The sequence below is a fragment of the Copadichromis virginalis genome, linkage group LG2 (assembly GCF_057382275.1).
Source record: "Copadichromis virginalis isolate Kocher_CV1m ecotype Utaka linkage group LG2, C_Virginalis_male_GT1.1, whole genome shotgun sequence".
Taxonomy (NCBI): domain Eukaryota; kingdom Metazoa; phylum Chordata; class Actinopteri; order Cichliformes; family Cichlidae; genus Copadichromis; species Copadichromis virginalis.
The window spans coordinates 15,353,603-15,378,838 of NC_140619.1; the positions used below are offsets into that span (position 1 = coordinate 15,353,603).

Consider the following 25,236-nt stretch of genomic DNA (forward strand, 5'->3'; position numbering starts at 1 on the left):
GACCCGGATGTTACTGCCACATGCACAGAGGTATGTGGAAACAAAATCACAGGGAGATCCTGTTCTAAGGTTTGCTTAGTGCAAGTCTATCCCAAGGGTCAGCGAGACAACGCCGGAAGGATGTATGCAATAATTGACGATCAAAGTAGCCAGTCACTTGCAAAGACAGAGTTTTTTGACATATTTAACATACAAACCACACCTGAACCATACATGCTGAAAACTTGTAGTGGTGTAACACACACGACTGGTAGAAGAGCATGTGGCTACATGGTTGAGTCATTAGATGGACAAATTAGTTTCCCTCTCCCCGCGCTCATTGAGTGCAATGCCATCCCTAACAACAGGGAAGAGGTGCCAACTGGAGAAGCTGCTTTACACCACCCGCACCTGAAAGCAATAGCTGCTCAAATACCACCTCTCGACCCAAGTGCAGACATTCTGTTGCTGATAGGACGCAACCTTCTGAGAGTTCACAAAGTGAGGGAGCAAATCAATGGCAGAGATAATGACCCATTTGCACAGAAGCTTGACCTGGGCTGGGTTATCATTGGCGATGTGTGTCTTGGTAATGCCCACAAACCAAGCAAAGTGAATGTTCTGAAAACCTATGTATTGGACAATGGACGCCCAAGCTATCTCACTCCCTGCGACAGTCACCTTAGTGTAAAGGAGGACTTCAGTCTGAGCCAAACCAAAGCCATCTCCAGTCAACCGCCATCTGCTCTCTCACACCAAAGGCCCACAGCTGAGAATTTGGGAGACTCTGTGTTTTGTCACACCAGTAACGACAACCACTTTGCTTATTCAGCTAAAGATTTAATCTTTTTGAAAAAGATGGCAGGCTTCTTCAAGGACAATACAAACAGCTGGGTTGCACCACTCCCGTTCCGAACCCCCAGATGCAAACTCCCGGATAACCGGTCCTACGCCTACCAACGGCTGATGTCATTACGACGTACGCTCGACAAGAAACCAAAAATGAAAACACATTTTGTGGAATTCATGCAGAAAATGCTAGATAACCAACACGCAGAGCTCGCACCACCTCCCAATAGAGACAAAGAGAACTGGTATCTCCCGATTTTTGGTGTGTACCATCCCCAAACGCCAGGGAAGATACGCGTTGTGTTTGATTCGAGTGCACAGTTTGATGGAGTGTGCCTCAATGAGGTGCTGCTTTCCGGCCCGGACCTGAACAACACACTTTTGGGTGTGCTGCTTCGCTTCAGGAAAGAACCAGTCGCAGTCACAGCTGACATTGAACAAATGTTCTACTGCTTTGTGGTCCAAGAAGACCACAGAGACTACCTTCGCTTTCTTTGGTACAAAGACAACGACCTTGGCAAAGACGTAGTAGACTACAGAATGAGGGTACATGTCTTTGGTAACAGTCCTTGCCCTGCAGTGGCAATTTACGGGCTGAGACTGGCAGCAAGGAAAGCAGAAAGTGAGTATGGAACTGATGCCCGAGACTTCGTAGAGCACGACTTCTATGTCGATGATGCATTAAAGTCTTTCCCAACTGCAGCTGAGGCTGTTGATGTCCTACAGAGAACTCAGAAAATGCTTGCCCTCTCAAATCTACGTCTCCACAAGATTGCTTCCAATAAAGTGGAAGTGGTGAGTGCATTCCCCCCTGAGGATAGGGCCAAAGATATCAAAGATCTCGATTTAACAACAGATGAGCTTCCAGTCCAGTGCAGCTTGGGGGTAAGTTGGAACCCTACAACAGACACGTTCACATTCCATGTTCCACAAGAGCAAAAACCCTTCACTCGCCGGGGCGTACTCTCAACAGTGAACAGCTTGTTCGACCCTCTTGGTTTGCTTGCACCTGTAACCATCAAGGGCAGACTTCTTCTCAGAGAGCTCTCCAGCAGCAACCTTGAGTGGGACAGTTCCTTACCCCAAGACATGTACGATGGCTGGAGAAGGTGGCATGACTCGCTACGAAGTCTCACAAACCTGCACATTCCTCGCCACTACGTCACGTTCTCCATCTCACAAGCCACATTCATCGAACTTTGTGTTTTCTCAGACGCTCCAGTGAAAGCCATCGCTGCGATAGCTTACCTGATGGTCACACATGAAGATAGGCACAGTGAGGTCGGATTCCTTATGGGTAAGGCCAAACTAGCTCCTGTATCAGAACCGACCATTCCTCGATTATAGCTGTGCGCTGCAGTGCTTGCTGTGGAGATGTCAGAGCTTCTCACAGTAGAACTAAAGGTAAAGATTGACAAGACAACATTCTACACTGACAGTAAAGTGGTGTTAGGATACATTAACAATCAAAGCAGAAGATTCCATGTATATGTGAACAATCGTGTACAGAGAATCAAGCAGTCTTCCCTACCAGATCAATGGAGATACGTCCCATCAGAGCACAATCCTGCCGATCATGGCTCTCGGTCTGTACCAGCAGACAAACTCTCTGGTACTTCATGGTTGTACTGCCCAGCATTTCTTCTCAATCACGAGATTCTCTCCCCAGAAAAGGGTCCATTTGAACTCGTCGATCCAGAGTTGGACATTGAAATTCGACATAACGTCAATGTGCTTGTGACCACAACTGCTCCAGGTGCCTTGGGTTCATCACGCTTTGAAAGATTCTCAAAATGGACTTCCCTTGTCCAAGCGGTGGCCTACCTTCGCCACATCTCCCACAGTTTCAAGTCTAAAGATGGTGGTGCCTGTAGCGGCTGGCATCTCTCACAGCCTCTGCGTTTCTAAATGGAGGGACAGTAACTGCGTGTATATGTAAGCGGGTAAAACCTTCAGATAGTCAGATTAACAGTAACAGTATTTACTGTCATTCTGCAATTCATCTCATGTAAACAATAACGTGGCGCACAGCATGACATGAAAAAGTAATATAAAAGTATCTTACTGTATATTTTACAGTTTTGTACTGTCTTTCCAGAATATCATTAAATTTACATAAGTAGACTGTGATTTTACATGTCAAATGTAAAATAACATAACATCACTGTAAATGTAATAAAACACAATTTTCTTGTTTTTTAAATATTTGTTTTGTACATATGCATATTTAGATTGTAAAAATACATTCAGAAATGTATCATAATTTCACAAATATTTGTCTGTTATTTGAGAGATTGATCTGTTAAATTCAAATGTAATACTATGGAAAAATATATAAAATGATCAAAAATTAATGAGAATAATTAATAATTAAAAGAGTATTTGAATTATAACTGTGCTGAAAATTTCATGCCATCTAGGTCTGATTCAATAATTCAGAGGTAACAAGTGAAAATATAATTAATAGGAATAAAAACAAAAAAAAAACATAAAACATTGCACGGCCACGCTGTGCTATTTATATATTTAAAAAAATAAATGTAGAGGTAGGAATTAATTAGCAATTAATATAAATCTCAAAGTATTCACAATATTCCTGAACAGAAATAGGCCTCTGCACCTGGGGTGAGGGCGTGGCCATGAAAACAATGTGACATGCCATTGGATGTTGGGATACATAATAAAATGTCGCTAAGCATTGTCCAATGAATGTGAAGTAACAACCACAAGGTCGCAGGTATGGCTGTGGAAAGTAGTGATGGTAAATTTAATTCTTTTTTTCCTAAATCGAGTTTGAATGAGTCACTCACCAAAGTGAACCGGGTTTTTTGAGTCATTTGAGTCACTTGACCAGAGTGCAAAAGATGTACATTTTCACTCAAACTTAATTTGTTTCTCTTATTATGTATATCCTACTGCTAAGATGAGTGATTGAAAAAGAAAAACAACTAATTTGATGGAGCAAAAAAGAACAAAAAAATTTCTAAAGGGAACATTTATTTTATTTATTTTATTTTATTAGTATTTTCCTCAAGTGTGTCAAATATATATTTTCTCATCTAAATGTCCATTGAGCTGTGAGCAGGGGACAGTAATGCGCCTTAACATTGGTTGCCAACCAAGAAGAAGAAGAAGCTGTGAGCCAGGAGGGAGGGGGTGAATAGCTCAAATGTGCTGTTAGCATGTTAGCAGAGCGATGCTACTGCGAACCGAGGAGCTATTGTCTTGATGTGAGCTTGTACTCAGGGTTTTTTCTTCCAGTTCAGAGCAGAAATGCTTGTTGTTAAGAAACTGTCTGTTGTTTTTTTCCCCCACAGTTTTAATTATAAGCTAGATATATTTCTACTAATGAAATTAGTTTGCTAAGAGCAAAAGGGATGAGTCAATTGGGCTTGTGAATCATGATTCACGAGTCAGTAAAGTGATTCTCAAGTACTGAACAATTCGTTCATGATTCGCGCATCACTAATGGAAAGCGCGGTGGAAGAGAGAGGTTGGTGAAAGATCATCCATGCAGTGCTGCAAGGCAAGTATATCAAACTCAGCTTAGTAGATTTAACTTGGAATTGCTTGACCACTATGGCTCGTAGTTTACTGAGACGGTAAAAGGCATGGAATCTTTAGCTATGAAGGCAAAGGACGTCGTCTGTCAGTATAAGGTGCAGTTAGTATACAGCTAGACCAGCTGCTATCTTGCTGGCCAGCAGAGTTGTTGTTCGCTAATTTGTTAGCTGCCAGCTTTCTGTGGCCGTGTAAACACAGCAGTTCCTACACGGATCGTTTCTACACCGCTAATACCCGTTAGGGGGCCCGCGATGACAGCTGCCACTGATGCATTTGTCTTAATGTGAAATTAAGTATACAACTTAAGAGCTAATAAATGGTAAATGGTAAATGGCCTGTATTTATATAGCACTTTACTAGTCCCTAAGGACCCCAAAGCGCTTTACATATCCAGTCATCCACCCATTCACACACACATTCACACACTGGTGATGGCAAGCTACATTGTAGCCACAGCCACCCTGGGGCGCACTGACAGGCAACCTGTTCCAGTCTAGCAACACACCTGCACTCTTGTAGAGAGCTCGTGCGTGCCAAGATGTGCTGTGTGATGAAGTGAGAGAAATAGGAAATAGAAGTAGCCCACTGTGCTAGCTTTGCCCAGAAAAATGTAATGGACATGTAAGCCAAGTATTTCCTTCTATTTTGTAGAAGGAAGTAGGGCTAAAGCAGCTGAGGCGAATTATTTGACTACATTTAAACGTACATTGCATACATGTATTTGGATTTTGGCAGGTTTCATGATTCATAAGGTTTTTTTTATTCCCCTGCAGATTAGTAGCGTGAGTTCTCAAATTTATTCAGTAAGCTGTAAAGGTGAGTATTGTGCTGCAATTAAGGATGTCAAAAGATTACACCTGTCGCAGTTGTGGTGCTTTAATGTAAATGTTTGGGCACCCATGGTCAACATTTAAGTTCATGTGAACAGTTAAGCAAGTAGAAGATGAAATAATCTCCAAATGGCTTAAAGTTATAGATGACATTTAATTTTAAATAAAATCATTTTCATATTTTTTTAAACAGAAAAGGAAAAGGCCCACAGTTAAAGTTTGGACACCTTGTAGTTGACCGTAGGGCCCAAACTGCATGCCAGTGTATGTAATTGATATACATCAGTTGTAACATTGCAGTTAGTTGTTTGAGTCATGTGTGGACTTGTTTTTTTGTCCCCTTGTCTCTTGTTCATGTACACAACAGGAAACTCTACTTTGGCAGCCGAGCACTTCATGTTATCTGTGGACCAGGCAATTGCGAATGGCCATATCACTATCTTCAGCGACGCACTTATCCTGATTTGTGGCTCTTAATACTGCACGAACATTTCTTATCCAGTAGCCCAGGCAGCAACCTTGGAATTCTTGCAACGGTAAGGCGGCACCAGTCAATTTTATGCATTGAGACATAAGAATGATGAGACAGTGAAATCTAAAGTTATGGCTGTCTCTGAAATATTCTTAATTCATGCTCATGTCAAGTTATAGATAGAGACCTTTGAGTAGTAGATGCTCACAGATGTTTCACTACCCTCAAACAGCATTTGCAATAGACTCACAGGTTAACCAAACATCTTTGCATCACCCCTCTGTTCCACAATGACCTCTATGTCCAAACACGCACTCAAAAGCAAGCTCATTCTACACTTAGATTCATTGCAAATGTAAAAAAACACATACAGTCCAGTCCTCAGTTTCTTAATGAAGTTGTTGTTTTTCACTCAACAGATGCCTTAAGATTAACCCCGACAAGGGATCCAAAGTGGAGTGGAACACGTCTAAGAAAAACCTTGCAGTCAATCCAAAGGTTCTGACGTTGATCACCAAAATTGCGGACTATGAGTGGAGAGCATAAAAAGTTCTCATTTTTATCCTGAGGATAACCTTATCTGTGGTTCACTAGCACTGGTCTCTGGTTCATGGTCAATGTCAACAGCACGGGTGGCCCGCTTTATAGGGGAAAAGTGAAATATAGGCTGCAAATCCTATTCACATTTAGCTAGCATTGGTGCTAGCCAGTTGGTAGGTTACTGTCTGCTGACAGGCTCTCTGTCACTGTGTCCTGCTTTAGGTGTAGCATTGTCTTAAGTATTATCTTCATCTCAGTTCATTGTAATAAGCTATACTTTCACACTTGTGGTGCTTGCTCTGCAGGCACAGTCCCATTCGTTCAGTTATTTTGGTAAAAGTTTGTGTTAAAGTGACAACTTACAACATATCAATACTTATCAGTTAAGTATAATCAGCATAACAATGAGGCTTTTGTTTTATTCGAGTTGTTCTTTGCATATGATTACTTTGCAAATTTCTCCAAGGGAACTCAAATGGCCAGCAGCAGCCCTGAATGTGAGACTTTCAGAAAGCTAGAGCTACTTCTAAACCTGCAGGTTATGGGCCTCAAATATACCCCTTTTCGTTGCTCCAGATGTGGGGAGGCAGATGAATGTTCGAGGTGGCATCGTCCCCTTCTTTTGTGCTCAAGTGTGTGTTTGCATTAGATTCTTTTTTTCTACATGCCTTTGTTTATGCATAAGTGTTAGTTGTTCTTGGATTGTTCCAGGAAGGGTTATCTTTTTGTCAATAAAATCAATGTTAATGATTGAAACAATGTCTCATGTCTTATAAGTAAAATAAACATGTACAAACTGCTCATACACATGAATTAACATAATCTTGATGTAATTATAATCAGGGGTTTTGTTTAATAAGGGTTCTTTGGATGTTTTGTGACAGATAAAACCCACAATCTTACAGGGAGCACACTTAATTCAAACTGAAAGTCCAGTAAATATTCAGGAAATGTATGTTAAATTACACTTAAAATCTAAATTTACATGTGATATTATGTAAAATTAACAGTGAATTGTAATTTTAAAGCCACTATCTAGTCTTTTTGACATGTTTTGAAAGATAAATCGAATTATTTTGTGTTGTATAATGTAGTATTACATCAAATATAATTGAATATACAACTTTTTTAAATCAAGTAGTGTTATTTAACCCAACTGTTAACTGTATATTTCTGTACATTTAAGCATTATTATTCATATTGCCACATTCATTGACCATGTTTATAGGTAATTTCATTGTTTAATCACGTTAAAATGTTCCTAATTTAATGTTTAAAAGCACATGGAAAAGGCAAAATCCCATGTAAAATTAGCGCAACAAACTCTATTTTCATTACTGAAAATAATTGTATTTTTATGAGAAAGTTATTTTCTGTTATTTTACGGTATTATTTTGGCGCCCCAGCTGGTGGAATATTACTGTTTTTTTACGATGTTTTTTTTAACAGTGTACCTTTGACGTTGCGTGACGAACTCTGTATTCCTCGTCCACACGTAAACGCAAAAAAGGATTTTTAAAAAATCTGTTTTGGGTGATTCGAAATGCTGTTTATGTGTGGACAAAACAGCTGCTTTTTCAAAAATACCCGTGTAGGTGTGGCTGTAGCATAAAAGAGTTAGTAGTTTATTTTATTACTACCTGTAATTTATTGCAGATTACTTTTATTTGCTTAACTGTTTACTAAAAGTTTGAGGTGTGAAATAAACCACAATGGAGCAAAATATGGGTGTGTGTGGTTGGAGGATGTGTTTGTGTGCGTGCGTGCGTGCACGCGGGGAGGGGGGGGGGGTGACTTGCAAAACAAAGGGGGGCCTAGCAAAACAAGTTTGGGAATCACTGATGTAGAGATTTGTCTGCTACTGGAACTCGTTGAGGCTCTTTGTTATTTGGGCTCTAATTTGAGGTGCTGTTAATTTGCCATTTCTGATGCTGGTGACTCTGATGAATTTATCCTGACTCTTGGTATTCCTTTCCTGGGGTGGTCCTCATGTGAACCAGTTTCATTGTAGCTCTTGATGGTTTTTGCAACTGCACTTGGGGACACATTCAAAGTTTTGGTAATTTTCTGACTGACTGACCTTCAGTTCTTAAAGCAGGGGCGTCACTACACTGCAAAAAACGATTTTCAAGAAAGTAAAAAAACCCTTGTTTATGGACATTTTTTCTTATTTTTTGTCTAAAAAGAAAATATATTCTTAACAAGCAAGTTTTGCACAAGAAAATAAATCTTATTCTAGGAAAATATGTCTAACTTTTCCTTAAAAGGATATTTCAGCTCATCTTGAGCTTTATTTACCAGTTACAAGGTATGAAAACCGTTTGGTTGAAATTCCCTAATAAAAACAAGATTATTTTTCTCATTTCAAGAGTAAGGCCACTTAAACAGCTGCTCAGTTTAAGAAATGTATTTATTGACACTAAAGTGTAATAAAACTGCTGTCAAGTTTGACAAAACATGCACAAAAAGCTGGAACTAAAAGCACATGATAAACATGAAATAAAGGCCCATTTGAAAAACAGAAACGGCATAACTCATTCACTTTAGGCCATGTCAAACAGATTAATAGATCAGCATCAGACAAGTATCAGTACACATATCTTCACTGTGGCAATGCTACAATCGCATTCAACTGTCAGATTTGATAGAAAACTCAACAACAAAACTGTCCAAAACAATAACCTGATAATACAGTTCATGCATGTAAAGCAGTGTGCCTTTTATAAAACATCTGTTGAACTCATGTGTAGTCCAATTACATCACACAGGTAATATTTCATGACTGCATATGTCATATCTTTGTGTGTGAAACTGTAATATGGAGTGAAATCCATAAGATTATCAGCGGATATCAGCTCCGTTGCTTGTGCCATGTTTGGAATCTCTATCTTATATTACATGTAATCTTTGTCATAACAAATGGTATTGTGCTGCTGGAATTCAAAACAGTACAATGATGAATTGATCACATAGATATTTTTCACAAGCCCAAATATAGGTAAACCACTAGAACCAACAGCACAAACAATTAATGACCTATCCCTTATGTATTTGTTACCATTTAGATTAAGCCATTTAACAGTCACTGCATGGTTTACTTCATCATTTCCAAGGAAGGCCCTCATTTTTTCTTTTAAGTATGACATTATGCTTACTTCTGAGGTTGGTCCTAATGTGCATTCATTGGAAAAAAATGGGGTGATCAAAACTATCCACATTCTGACAACATTCATACATTTGATTATGCTTTATTAAAGATTTGCAAACATTTTTAAAATTTATTTTTGACGCCCATTGTTTGAAAAAGCGATGTTTCGATTCAAATCTCATGCACATATGACGGACCATTGGTCCCAAACGTTTAATTTGGCTTGGTGTATGAATCAAATAATGTTGTTTTGGTGTGATGTTGTTATATGGGAATAGGGCTTTCATGTGCTTCAAGTGCTGTTCAATGAGGATTTTCAACTTGTTAATAGTCTGCAGACTGATGACAGGAGCAAGTAAAATCTGAACTATCTCAATGAGTTCAAGAATGAATGCGTAGTGTTCAGTACCTTTCAACACACACTTTATTTCTAATGGAGCAATCCCTTCAAAAATTACATGCATCATGTCTTGGGGTGTTTGTTGGATCAAGTTGAATGCTGGGAAATTAATAAGTTTGCTTCTTCTGTTTATTCCATATGTTGTTTTTAAGCTGCTTCTTAGATACTCTGTGTTGGCCTTCTCAATTTCGCTACATTGCCGGACATGTCGTTCAAATGTCCGTTCCTCAAAGTTATCCTCATCAAAATAAATTTGCATGTCCTCAAACGAACATTCACACTGCCTGCATTTACTATGAGCAAACCCAACACCCTCTTTAAACCCGCAAAGCTCATGTTGCGCCAAAGTGTCTCCACATAATGAAACTAATGCTCCAAATATTTCACGTTCACCATTTCCAGTTTGAATTTTAACTCCATTATATAGCTTCACTAAGTCCTCATGCAGCCTTTGCAAGATTCCATCTACACCACATTCAGAAAGCGCACTCTTTTTTGCAATGGCAAGTAGACGAATGGCAGGTAGTTTTGATCGATATTTAGGATTAATGTTTCCCAAAGTATAATAGAACATTACCAACTTATTTTTGGAGGCATGAGACCCAAGTGGGTTACAAATTTCAATTTCATCTGAGTAAAGGATAATCTGTAAGGCAGAGGGGTGTGCAGAAAATAAACGGTGAGACTTCATGAGTTCTCCATCTATGATATCATATAAATACTCATTTCTCTAATTTTTCTGCTCATCTATCAATGCCAAAACTCTTGGATGGGACAATAACTGCTCCAAACTTCTGACAAGTGGAACATAATGAAAACATTTGGGCACAGTAGTGAGGAATCTTTTTTTCCCTTTTTTTCCCATGACAGCAGTATACCCAACACAAACCTCCTCGGACTCCACAAAATTGAAATTTCTCTTTATCACATCATCCTGCCTGTATGTTGTTGAAACAGAGGCAAATGGATCCTCAATCTGGTCGAAGACTGCCAAAACATCTTTTTCAAGTCCACTTCCATGATGCTGCTGGAAAACCTTTTGTACCTGACTTCTCAGATTATTGACCAACGATGCCTGATACTGTTGTAATGCTGCAACGACATCATTCACACCACTCTGAAAAACAGACAGAAAGGACAAACGACATCTTAGTTGTTTGCTATTAAAAGAGATTTATTTTTAGCGAATAGACAACTTATAATGTAAGTACTAATAATGTACGTAGCTCTGCAACCAAAAAAACTGCATAGAATTATTTGACTGTTTCTTATAGATTTTTTCCCTCACTGAAACTGAAGAAAAAAAAAATTTTTTTAAATTCCTTCTCGGATTTCTTGCAAAACTCAAATTTTTAGTTTACTTAAGATTACAATTTTCCTTTTTAAACTGAGACTAAGAGTTAGGTGGCAGAGGAAGGCTTGTGATGGGAGCAACCCTGAAAAGGATAGGCGGAGGCAAATGGATGGATGGCTGGAGACTATGACTGCCTTAGTTTACCTAAGGCAGTCATAGTCATTTGTTGGAAAGTTGGAGGCACATACAAGTGATGCTCGGTTTTGCATAGTTACTATTAGGATAATCAGAATGAATTAAAGGCTGTTACAGTTTAGGGAAATTGTTAATAATAAATGATGAAAAAAAATAGAGCCACATGTTAAAATAATCATTCTAATTTTGTATGAGCACAAACCTGTGAAAGACGATGTTTCTCTCTTGCAGTCAATACAAGAGCTGTTGCTTGTCTGGTAAGAACATCGTGGCAGGAGTCATCCTTCAGAAAAGAGAAATAAATATAGGAATGTTATAAACTGGTAAAATGTTTTATCAAAAGAAGTTGTTATTGTTCAGTAGTGATAGACTCACCATAGATTGGGATGATGCTACTCAATCTGCGAACCCGCTTGGACAAGCTGCTGAAATGTTTGGAGTCGAGGTATCATTGTTGGTCTGGGATGGAACAAGGGGCCTTTGCGAGATATGGGCACCATCATCGAAGCCAGAGTACAATGTCTTATTATTGTCAAAAGTACCAAAATGTTCGGGGCACACACTGTCTGGATCATGCTGTATTGTGTTTTGATCAATCACTGCATCTTCTCCTGAGTTCAATCTGGTGTCTACAGCTGCATCCATTGTTGGCTGGCTTGTTGGCTGGTTTTCGACCACTGGATCAGTCCTGTAGGCCCACATGTTACTCAGACTTCTGTTCTCCGCTGATGAGGGTTCCCTCCTAGAACTGCAATTGAGATTAATTGATTAATTGACTAGTTAAAGATATTAATTACAAGCTACACTGATCATTTCTAAATAATTCTATTCTGCATTTGATAATTTACTCCAAAATATGTATGTTTTCAGACTGAGTTTAATAAATTGTTACTAATTTATTGCTGATTGATATTTGGTAGCTTAACTGTAGTTTAAAAGCTTTAAAAATCCTCAAAAACCTAAACCTGGAAAGCTAAACTAAAGAACACAGGAAACATTGAAAATGTTGCAAAAACCTTACAACCTGGAGCAAGGAGCATGAGACATGAAAACCTGAGGGAGGGAACACAGATGACACAGAGGAGAAAATGCAGACGATCCGACAAAGAACAGAGGGAAGCACACACTAAATATACACACACACAGGGAAACGAGGAATTGGCAGACAGGTACGAAACACAGCTGACACTAATCAGATGAGAAGAGACCAGGGGGAAGGGCAACAGAATACACTGATGCAGGGCATGGGACTATCAAAGTAAAACAGGAATAAACATGAACATCAAACCAGGGACACTTGACTCAAGACAAGGGAGGCACGGAGAACACCTAAACACAGGAAATAATTAACAAATAACCAGGAAACTAACTGAAACAATGAATATTAATAAACACAAACAACCAAGGAGACTCTGGACCATGCCCATTGGTTTATTTAAAACAAAAGTAAAAAAAATAAATAAAAATGGTGTTTTCTCTATTAGGAGAAATTAAGCACTCAGAAAAATTGTTTAGAAATAGCATTGATGTGGATCATAAGGAATTAGCATTAACATATCTACTGTTAAGCTGTAAACACAAGTAGGAATCTAACATGAATACTTTATATGATTATTTTCAAAGATATCAAAGTATATAGTCAGTCTCACCTTACAGATTTCTGTGTCCTAGTCGATCCGCTGCATCGTCCATTGCCAAGGTGGTCGGAGTGTGTTCGACGAATGTGATACCAAAATGAATTGTAAACACGATATTCTTTGACACATCCATCTATGCCACAAACTACACGGAAATCTGGACTATGGCTATGTGCAGAATTAATATGACTCAGTAAGGATTTGAGGGTCAGACCCACAAAAACGAAGCAGATAACACAGCGCCAAATCATTTTGTTTCACTGGTCTGTGAACCGTTTTTCCCATAAAGCCAAGATGTCCAGGATTATTCCATTAAGGGGTAGGAATGGCTATCCTAATTCGGTGCCTTATAACAGCTTTACTAAGTAATAGTACCGACATGTCAGTATTTACTTAATATAATCTAACTAAATAGTTAAATCTTTAAATATATAGAATTTTATAGATATAAAACAGCGAACTAAACCATTTCTGTACACAACCCCATACTCCTGAGTTGGTACAGTCCAGCTTCGAGCCTCTAGCTTCGCGCCTCAAATTTGGATTGCAGGATTAGTAATATTTTTGGGTCCGGGATACAGTGGTACAGTGTGAAGAAATTAAGGCATGCTATGGAGAAACTGGACGAAATAACAATTGCCACCCTGAAAGGTATGTGACTGTTTTGTTTTTTCTATGTTTTGTGTTCTGCTATGTTGCATGGTAAGTCGCTAGCATGGCAGGCTATACCCGGTTGTTAGCTTAGCTTGTGCGGTTAGCTTAGTTGCATTAGCATATTTAAATATGCTAGTGCTATTACACTACATACATGGGTATTTCTGAAAACTGAGATTTTCCGTTTTCATTTTAAAAATAATCCCGTCCACACGGAAACGCAGAAATGAAGGAAAACGCTGCTAGGAACATGCCAAAGCAACAGGTGGCGATATATTCCTAACCGTGTAGAAATGTTGGCCAATCAGAAGTCTAGAAGCCTCGGTGGGAAATAGTAAAGAAAGATGGGGCATAGAAGCAGAACCCAGTCTGGAGGGACAGTAACTGTGTATATGTAAGTATTTAAACACTGCAGAGAGTACAATTAACAGTAACAGTATTGTAGAAATTCATTTCACCGAAACAATAACGTGGCGCACAAGGCCCACACCTTTGACGCTGCGTTTTCTCCGTTTTTCTCGTCCACACCTAAATGCAAAAAAGGAGTTTTCGAAAATATCCACCCTGGCAAGCGTTTTTAGAAATCTCCTTTTTCAGTGACTGAAAACGCTGTTTACGTGTGGACGAAAGGTGCAAGCGAATCACAAATATAATACTTTTTCCAGTCAATGGGAGGAAGGTAATTTAGAACCTGTGGAGCAGTCAGGAGGGAATATAATGGAATAGAGTATTGTTTTTAAATGGTAAATATTAAATTATGTTTCTTGTGTATCCTGTTTGTTACCCAAGCAAAGCTGTCAGCTGGCTTGCACATGAGGATGATGCAATGTAGTGATAATTGGAAACTCCTATTGCAGAAGCAAATGTTGGAGAAGACCTGCTCTCGTCACTTTCACGAGATGACATCAAAGATCTGTTTCCTGGTCCTGAATATTTCCTCAGGCGTCGGGCTCTATGGCTTGCAGTGCACAAATGTGAAGAAGTAAGTTCTGTCCTATCGCTGTGTGACAAAACTGAGAACACACCAGCTTGTTTTATGCAGTTTCAAGTAATTCCACCAATACTCACATAACAGATAGACAGTAGAATCTTCTTTAGTTTTGATTTAAATCAAGTGGCCCACACATTTATTAAATATACATATTTTTTATTGTTCAACACTTTACTGATATTTTGTTGTACTTTCTTTCATGTGTAGAGACCTAAAGTTCTTGTGCAATTTTACGTGAAATTAGCCCCATGTACACTGTATTTTAGAACAAGACTGCTGCTGAAAAAATGCTAACAACTACTGGAGATGGTGACTTCTCCAGAGAGGAACCCAGCACTTCTAAGTTTGTGACTATGTCCAACCCAGAGTACATAGTCTTCACAGACAGTGAACTTGAGCAAGCTCGACATTCCTACTTTGAAAAGAAGCGGCTGGGGACAGAGTGTGCTGAACCTTTGTCAAAGGAACTCTTTTGTCGACTTGTAAGAAACACCATGACAAACATGATTTCGATAGCAAGAGCAGCTGAAGACTCCAGATACCCCAGCAAACATGAGGTTGATGCCATGGCAAAGCGATTAATGGAGTACTACCCAATGCTTAAAGAAACGTGTGGTGAGTGGGTAAGTAGCATTTGCTCAATACCACTCTGTGTTAATCATGAGTGATGTATCTTATCATCTTTTAATTTTTACCGTTTGTACCTGTTAGGAGCATGTTGCTAAAAAGCTAATGAAGAGACTCTCCAATGTCAAAAGTCCAAGGAAGGGCAAAAAACCTCCTGCGAAGAAGCCAAGAAAGGATGGGAATGAAAGCATTGCAAAAAGTGACAGCAGTGGGGAGTCCAGTGCACCAACTATTATTCTAGATAAATCACCAGTTAGATCGATGGGCACCCCAGTGCACCACCAGGATGGCAGTGATGAAGAATGTAAGTATAATATAATGCACCCTCTTATTACAGCCTGAGTGTAAATGTGGTTTGGACGATACTTTTTGTTTTTTTGTTAAAAATTCTGCTAACAATGGAACACAACTACTTCACTGTTTATCTTGGAATCTTTGTGTTCCATTTAATAGTGACAACTTCACAGGATTAATGAACAATTTTAAGATAGGTGGTTAGTTAATTTGTTGATCTAATTTACAGAAATATTTTGGTATTTTTGTATTATTGTTTTGCACCAATAACAGATATATAAAGCCTTACTGTGGCAATAAATGATTTACACACCTCTGCTCTGTGTGTTTAGCTGGTTCAGCTGACTTCTTTGACAGCCAAAAAACCCAGGCAAGACACTACAAGACACTTCAAGAAATATACAAGACCAAAAAACCGAACAAAGCTGCTGTTACCCAACTGCTGAACCTGGAGTTTGAGTCTAGAAGACAATTCATTAACTCTGATGCTATAAAGGAGCAGGACAGAGCAGTGAAGATACTAGAGGCATATCCTTGTTTCAGAGAACTGGACCATGTAAGCAGCACTTATTTCTTTTAGCCATCCTGTTATTCCTTTGGGGACATTTTGATATGATTTTCAAATTTCTTAAATACTGGCCCTCATGTTTAAATTGTTATCACTTATTGTCAAGACCAGATACAGAGCTAGACAGATCTATCTTAGTTGGGTTTCTGTCTGTATTTTTCAGGTCCTTGATGAGCTGCGGAGAATTATTCAACCATCCAACTTGAAATACATTTCTGAGATGAAGGATAGATGGGAAATCTTCTACTCGAAGGTGCAGTTTTATGGTGTCATGAAGAAAGTTATGAAGCCGCCAAAAACTTTGGATGGAGGTAATGCTACAGTATCTTGATTTGTCTACATTTATGCTTTGCAGATTACATTATTTGCAATGCTTAATGGTGTTGCCCTGTCTTATTTTTCTTTTTTCAAACCAGTGGAACATGCAGCAGCTGTGTTCAGAGCCCTTCCCGTGCTTTTCCCTTCCAGCACAGTACCACCTAAGAAGCTGGGCATCTGTAGTGAGGCTTTTTTCCATGTCCTAAAGGTAAGGCTGCAATATTCTATGTGTATATATTGTTGAATTTTGCAGTTACTCATGTTTTCATTTTATATATTTTACTTTGGAGTCAGTCAAATATTCTTAAAGTTCAGATCCCCATAACATGTTGATGTTAATAAAACCTACAAAAAAAGTTGATCTATTTTAAACTGTAATGCAACTCAAAAATTGTATTTCTTACGGTCTTGTTCTAATCCTCTTTTTTTCTGTCATGTAGACTTCAGAAGACCCTGAAGGCTACCTGCGTCAGCGACCCCTGGCTTGTCCAGTTCTGCTTGTCTCTGAAGGCAACTGCATGATAGCTGTTGGAACCACACCAGTGAGCACTTTTGACCGGAAGGATCTTAATGAGGGACTGCTCTATCTGATGGCATATTACTATGCCCTCCACCTCACATATCCAAAGTGCATTTCCACGCTGCTGTCTGTCTTGCAAACTGAAATACTCAAAGACTCCATCCATGACCGAGATTCAACCCCCTCTTACAAGAAGGCGCTTGGTGAGTGGAAGTCATTCATTGAGTGAGTCTCTCAGATGACAGACTCCATCTGCCTTGTTTATCAGACTCAGTGTTGGTCAGTGAGGTTGTTTTTTTTCTCTCTAGAAAAGTTGTTCAAATGTAAAACACATGTTTGTTTGTGTGGTCGTTAAACTTGTTCTTCTAAAATGTTATGTAATATAGGATTTGAAATAGTGATTGTTTTAAGCTTCAGCAAAATTTATTTTTGATACCAGCCATGAGTGTGTTATACTGTTATTATTCATGTTAAGAGTATCTGGAATATGCACTTCTTATATTGGCCATGTTACACAGTACCCTGCTGAAATGTATAATTTTAGACATGATTCTCCTGGAACAGACCTCAGTGAGTTACTGACCCATTGCTGTGTCAATAAAAGCGCAAAATCTAAGAGTGCTTTTGCTGTCTTAATTTAAGATGAATTCCCTTATTTTTAGTAGCTTTTTGAAGAGATGGTGTCTTATTCTCAGGAATTTTTGCTGATTATTGTTCTCAGAGTCGAAACATAATTCTTATAGTTAGCTCAATCAAGAAAGAAACAATTCAGTTTTAAGAAAATTTGTCCTATAGTAAGGTGTTTTTTTTATGTGAAAAATCTAAATTAAGGTGTCGAATCTTAAAGTAAGCAAATAATTCTTGAAAACAGCTTGTTCAAGAAAGCATAATACTCATTTTAGGTACAGATTTTCTAAATATCAAAGTATATTTTACTTATAATAAGTCATATTTTCTTCAAATAAGCATACATTTTAGACAATTTTGTCTAGTTAAAAGGCATATGGCAGTTAGATTAATTTGCTAGTTTTAAGAATTCTAGTCAAGCAACTTTTGCTTACCCCATTGGCAGATTTTTTGCTCAAAACAAGAAAATTTTGTCAGATTTAAGAATATTTGGCTTGTTTCAAGTATAGCTGTTTTTGCAGTGTAGGTTTTAAGGACAGGGGAGGCTTAGGCCCCAAGAGATGCACACGATATGAACGAACGTAGTGAATGAGCATAAAATTTCACAAACAGAAAACAAAGACTGAGAAATTGTTTTCCTACTTTTTTGGACAGATTAAATATCCTAGGCCACCAATAGATCTATTGTTTTATTTCAGTCTGTTTTATAATACAGTACAACAAGAAAACAGAGGAAATGTGTTTGCTGCATCAATAACAAGAAAAAAACTGAAAATAAAAAAGTACATCATTTTTATGGCTGCAATCACCAGTTACTTGGTGGGTGGAAGCATCAAAGAATGATGTCTGTTTTTAAGAGTGGCAAATCGGTCAATCACTCTGTTGTGACTCAGATGCTGAGTGTGTCTTTTTTCAATAGACATGACTGTGAAGTCTTTTCTGACCCATTGTTTGACGCAGCCAGGAGTGCAGCCGACGCAGTGCACTAAAGGACCTTTCGCACGAGCAGGCACTGTTAGGGCAACTTGGATGGTTGCCTTCAGAGAGGGAAACATGTCTGAATCAAGGAGGTTGTACACAGACAACATATTTTTGGGTGGAAATCCAGCCTCTGTTTTCCGGGTAAGAAAGTTTCTGGCCACCAGAACCTCCTCTTTTTTCAGGTCAAGTCTGTAGTGCTTTGCAAGTTCATTCAAGTGTGGTTCACTCAAGAAGTTCTCAGATTTAGGACTGCATGCCTGGATGCCTTTTAGCAGCCCTGCATCTACACTGCAAAATCTTTGATCAAGCTCGCCAACCATCCGATCCACACAAGTGAAAAGTAACTTTCTTTTCAATGTGTCCGAGTTGTTAATTCAGTGCGTGAACCCACAGTTGCCTCCAGGACAAAATCCTCCATCATCTGTTTGTGCCTTGTCTTGGCACCTGGTTCAGGGATACTGTGGGTGTTACACAGGGCCTTGGTTTTCTCATACAACTCTGAGTGTTTGCCCTTTGGTTTGTCACACACAGCTTGTTTGCAGATAAAAGCTTCTGCCAGGTCTAAAGTCTCTTTCTGCAGGAATTTGTGGAGTCCTTCGGTTACAGACAGAATCGACTGAAACATTAGTAGTGCATAGACTGCTGAGAACTTGTAGGGCTTTGCTTTGAGACCAACAGCTATGGGGGATCCAATTGCAGATAGGCACTCCAAAATGGCAGGCAATGTTTCAAGAACTGCACTGATTGATCGCAACTGACATGCCCAGCAAGTGTTTGGAAGTTGCACAAGCTCAGTTTTTGTCAATCCAAGCTTTGCCTGAGTCTCCATGAACTTATGATGATTGACTAGGGAGGTGCTGAAGAAAGAATACACACACTCCAACAAGCTGAAAAGCTCCACAGCCTCTGGGATAGCCTTGCAAGTATTGCACAAAACCAGGTTGAGTTGATGAGCATAACAATGCACATAGATAGCCTCAGGATGGAGCCTTCTAAAATGTGCTTGTACACCTCCAGTGGAGCCACTCATAACGGCTGCACCATCATATGTTTGTGCTACACACTTAAGCTCTGCAAGACCATTGTTTTGGATTTGCTGCTGAATCTCATTTGCAATGGACTGGGCATCAATGATGTTATCTCTGCAAGTGCAACGAAACGCTCCTTCACTGCACCCTCTGACATGTACCTGACACAAATAGCTAACTGCTCTGCCTTTTCATCCCTTGCCTCATCTGCCATGATGGAATAGACTTTAGACTTTGTCATTTCAGATACAATGACACTAGTAACCTCCTGGGCACAACAGTCAATCATGTCATTCTGGGATGTTGGCGAGATATACTGTACATTTTTGGGGATTATGTTTTTGAAGAAAATCAAACTCCTTCAAAATCTCTATGCACGCAAGAAAATTCCCTCTGTTTGGGCTGTCTTCACCTTCATCATGGCAACGAAAAGGGAGTCCCTGTCTCCCTAACATAGAGGTTACTGCAACAATTCATCTGAGATACTCTCTTCTTTCGACTATCTCACTCACATTTGCAGTTGCTATCATCTGTGCAACGTTTCCCTGTTTGCTAGTTCCCTGGTAGCTTTTCCATGTGACAACACTGTCCTTACGTGTTTGTGCCATCTCATACTTGCCAAAGATGACTAAAGTTTTCTTCCAGTTCTTGTAACCGCTACTGACCAAACTATCATATTTGATGTTTTTGCAAAACATTCTACATGGGAAGCAGAAAGCTGCATTCTGGCTGACTGAATATTCTAACCAGTTGTGCTTTTCAAAACAGCTGTGGTTAAATGCTCACTTCTGTGTACCAAAAGTATCATGTGGATAGCTCTTCAGCTTTACCTGTCTGGGCTCTGTGTCTTTGTCACCTAAATCAAACCCTGTAGTAGAATGAGTTGCTCCAGCTGCTTCATCATTTTCCCTCTCTTGGCCTGTTTGCTCTCCTCTCTCTGTAATAACTTGATCTTCCTCTGCCTCTCGATCCATTTGCTGCAGCTCCCCTGTCTCTCCTTGCTCTCTCTGACTTGAACTTGCCTTTTGACCTTTTTTTTCTCCTTCTGCCTCACCCTTCAAGATACATTAAAACATACAGAATTGTAATGTAAATTGCTAGTATCATGACTTCTGCTCACACGCCACAGTAATTTGTTGCTCCCAAATATTTTGAAGTTACAAACATTACATTTTGAGCACGCATGTGACTAAAATGGTTGCAATTTAAAGCCCTGAAAAATATTACTAAATTACTTGAATTGAAGTAATATTAAAATAGAACCCTCAAAAATATGTGAGTCAGGCTAATTTGACTTGTTATATATATATATATATATATATATATATATATATATATATATATATCTTTGCTCTCTCCACTTTCTAACCTTGACTCTCCTAAATAAAAGCTCAAGTTAAACAGGTCTTATATGTTGTACCGTGACTGAAATGTTTCATATTTCATATCCATATTGAGTTCCATAAAATTCTAATCAGACTATCTGCATCACAAATGACTCCATCCTGTGAAATCTTTGACTCACCTCTCCAGCAGGGGTCTCTCCCCTCTCCCTCTCTGTGATCCTCTGCCCTGACTCCTACAGGTTAATGGGGATGGAGGAGTGATTATTATTATTTCCACTGATGATAACCATACCTGAATTGTCACGGTTCTGGGTCCGTGGGACCCAGTATTTTGAGTTTATTATGTTTTGGTGTAATTTTGCATCAGGGATTGTTTTCTTGTTCTCTTGTTGTGTTAATGATGATGATTATGATGTCTATTATTAGAGTTCCATGTTTCTGTTTATCTGGGTTTAAGATGTGGGTTTAGTTGATGTGTCATTTCCTGTCTGTCTCTCAATGTCGAGCCTGCGTGTGATGTTTTATTGTGAAGGTCTGTGTCTCATGTGAGTGTGTCCAGTTTTACCTCTGCCTCATCTTAAATTCAAATTCAAATTTTATTTTTTATTTGTCACGTACACAGTCATACACAGTACGATATGTAGTGAAATGCTTGGACAACTGCTCGTGACCTAAAGAAAACAAAAAAAGGAAAAGGCTATGAATAAGATAGGAAATAAATATGAAAAATTAAAAAGGGTAAATTTAACTAGGAAGGAATAAAATATAAATTAAGGTTAAAAATGAAATAACTGTACAACACAAATTAGAATGAAGGGTAAATTTAACTGGGAAGAATAAGATAAAATATATAAATTAAAGTTGAAAATAAAATAACTGTACAACAAAATACACAATATAGAACTATATAAGAATGTATGAAGAAATCTAAATATAAATAAATATATACACAATAACAGCAGCTGTACAAGTATTAACTGGAAATGAAGAATATAGTGACCAGTGTTGTGCAAAAACAATGTCCAGAAAGTCCAGTGTGTGTGTAAGAACCATATGTGTGGGTCAGTACTGTGTGGTGGTGTGATTGAGAGACCGTATCGCCTGCGGGAAGAAGCTCCTCCTCAGTCTCTCTGTGTTGGTCTTCAGGGAGCAGAATCGCTTTCCTGACCTCAACAGAGAGAACAGTCTGTTGTTGGGATGGCTGAGGTCCTTCACGATCTTCCTGGCCTTAGTCCAGCACCGCCTGCTGTAGATTGAGTGCAGGTCAGGGAGCTCGGAGCGGATGGTGCGCTCAGCTGACCGCACAACCCTCTGTAGAGCTCGTCTGTCCTGCATGGTGCTGTTCCCGAACCAGGTTAAGATGTTTCCCGCCAGGATGCTCTCTATGGTGCACGAGTAAAAGTTCCTGAGCACCTTGGAGGGCAGTTGGAAGTCTCTCAAGCGTCTGAGGTGGTAGAGACGCTGTCGGGCCTTTTTCACCACGGTGTTGATGTGACAGGACCATGACAGGTCCTGCGTGATGTGAACTCCGAGGTATTTGAAGCTGTCCACTCTCTCCACTGGGCACTCGTTGATGACGGGGGTCTGGTAGTTCCTCTCCTGCTTAGTGCTGAAGTCCACTATCAGCTCCTTTGTCTTACTGACGTTTAGAAGGAGGTTGTTCCTCTGGCACCAGTTCTCCAGATTCCTAATCTCCTTCAGGTAGGCCGTCTCGTTGTTATCAGAGATCAGGCCCACCACGACGGTGTCGTCAGCAAACTTGATGATGGTGGTGGAGCTGGTAGTGGCCACACAGTCATATGTGTACAAAGAGTACAGCAGGGGGCTCAGAACACACCCCTGGGGGGCTCCAGTGCTGAGAGTGGTGGAGGCTGAGACATTTCCGCCCATCCTTACTGCCTGAGATCTCACTCGGCCAGCTCGGATCCGGAGTTAAAAACTTCGAATTGTGAGTACATTGTATACCAATAGAAACAAGAGTGTCACTGTCATACCTAATGTACCCAATGGTGATGATTTTGCCGATTTAGAAACGCTGAAAACTAACTTAAAAAACAAAGACAAAGAAAAAGTGGTCGGAGCAGTCGTGACGGCAGCCGACCTCACCGGCGCCATCTTAATTCCATCTTACTGATTGTTCCCAGCTGTGTCCACCACCTGTGTGTAATTCCCGTGTTTCTCTGTGTGTATTTAAGTCGTGTCCTCCATCATTGTGGTTGCTGGTCCGTCTGTGTATCTACCATGTCTCACCCGTGTGTTCACCCTGCTGTCTACCATTGTCTGTCTCTGCTCGCCCTGCTTCATGTTCTGGTTTCTGCGCTACAGTTTAGTTGTTTCTCAGTATAGTTTAGTTTGAGCTCCATTTGCTGTTTGTCCTTATTTTGTGCTTAATAAACCACCCTCACTTCTCCACTACTGCCTGCGTTTGGATCCTCCTTCATTTCCTCCACACGGCTCATCCCACTCGCCGTGACATGAATGAGCTCAGCTCAATTTTTCAGAGCTAAAACGAGTGACAGAAATTAACATTATGCTAACAATTTAACTTAGTGCGCTAGCCAGGTTTTTATTTATCAAAATGGGAGAACCTGGTTCATTAATTACATGGGACTCTCTGCTGTTAGCTGGAGCTAACTAATTGTTACTACCAGCCAGCGATGAAGACTTACTTTCTTGAAAAACTTGCGTATATCCATGATTTCTTGCTGTTTGCCGCATTTACGCTAGTGTGTCCGCAGGTGTATACAAGCGGAGTGTAAAGTAGCAGTGAAAACGAGGACTGGATTTTCGGTAATGTGGATGTCCCCTGTGAACAACTGGAACGGATTGGATAACGAAGCACTGACGCTACCTTAACAGTGTAAAGTGAAAGGGACCAAGCGAGTTATGATCATATTTATGTGAATAGCGACAGGTTTATATTATTATTTCTTTAAACTCATATTCCTGCATCTTTATATTGAATTTGTCTGCAAGTTCTGTAAAATAAAATAAAAAATCGAATAAGTAGAAAAAAAAAAAAAGCTTAAGAATATTTTAGGGAGGCTTCAGCACCCCTAAAATAAGCCTAACGACGCCACTGTCTTAAAGTAATGATGGACTGAGGTTTCTCTTTACTTAGCAGATTGGTTCTTGCCATAATATGAATTCTAACAGTGGTCTAATACGGCTGTCAGCTGTGTACCAACCTGACTTCTGCACAACACAACTGATAGTCCCAACCCCATGAAGAAGGCAAGAAATTCCACAAATGAACCCTGATGAGGCCTACCTGTGAAGTGAAACCATTTAAGGTGACAACATCATGAAGCTCATTAAGAGAAGGCCAAGAGTTTGTAGCACTGTCAACAAAGCAAAGGTGGCTCCTTTCAGGAATATAAAATATAAAACACATTCAGTGTTCAATTTTCAATTTGGTACATAATTCATTGTATCTTGCTTCATGTATTTGATGTCTTCAGTATGTATCTACAATGTAGAAAGTAGTAAAACTAAAGAAAACTATTAAATGAGAAGTTTTGTCCAAACTTTTCACTGGTAGTGTATATGTTTACAAAAGGGAAACATAGAAATTATGAACTGAAATTTATAAAGCATATTCTACACATTTGTGTCCAACATTAAAAATGTGCACACACTTCTTTTTTTTTTACTCTCAGCTATGCATACAAATTGTTCTGCTCTATTATTTTTCCTGCATAGAGGTGGCATGTTATCAGGAGGGCTTTATCAGACACACAGGCTCTCACACATACACACACACACATTCAGACTTTGTACAGTGTCTGCTAATTATGAATAATAAAGCAGAGGTTTAAATAATTGCCACGGTGGTCCTTTGGTGCCTCTCCAGCAGCTAAGTGGGTCACATTTGATGAAGCGTTTCCTTCCGATCCGTCCAGCACTCAAACCCCCGATAATAGCAAGCTGGTCTGGGAATTCAGTGGCATGACATCCTGCGGAAATTATCCAATATAGGCAGGGAGTGTTTTCGGCAGGAAGAAAAAGCAACTCTCTGTGTGACATTTTTTATTGTGTGGGGGGAAATAAATCAGATTCCATTACATTTGAGGGCACATATCATATTGGTATGACGTGTGCCGTCTCTTCAATATGATTTGGGGAATCTGAGGAATGGAAGGTTTTATACCAATGAATCCCAAACTGAATAGTAAGGTAAAGGTGCTGGAGATACTGGGAATTATAATAAATCCTCAGTTATATCCCAAATACACTGCACTCTCAGAAAATATGTTACCTTATTGTACCTTTAAAGGAACAATGGCTTCCTGGGTCGGAACACTGTTCTAAGCTTGACAAAGAATATTCGTATTTTTGTGTTTTTAAACTCAAGACCATCTTAAAACTTTGGCA

At 39.4% G+C, this 25,236-nt stretch overlaps 1 protein-coding gene and 1 pseudogene across 1 annotated transcript; one reads left to right on the forward strand and one right to left on the reverse strand.

Annotated features, from left to right (window-relative positions):
- Positions 1 to 9,646: 9,646 nt before the first annotated feature.
- On the reverse strand, positions 9,647 to 11,549 carry LOC146717108 (uncharacterized; annotated as a pseudogene).
- A 1,884-nt stretch (positions 11,550 to 13,433) lies between these two features.
- Positions 13,434 to 17,496, forward strand: LOC146717109 (uncharacterized). Its single transcript, XM_085471952.1, has 8 exons — positions 13,434 to 13,559; positions 14,420 to 14,544; positions 14,820 to 15,176; positions 15,265 to 15,484; positions 15,807 to 16,030; positions 16,206 to 16,353; positions 16,459 to 16,568; positions 16,801 to 17,496. The coding sequence occupies exons 1-8, from the start codon at positions 13,520 to 13,522 to the stop codon at positions 17,107 to 17,109; spliced, it is 1,533 nt and encodes a 510-aa protein (XP_085328078.1). The 5' UTR covers positions 13,434 to 13,519; the 3' UTR covers positions 17,110 to 17,496.
- Positions 17,497 to 25,236: the final 7,740 nt, after the last annotated feature.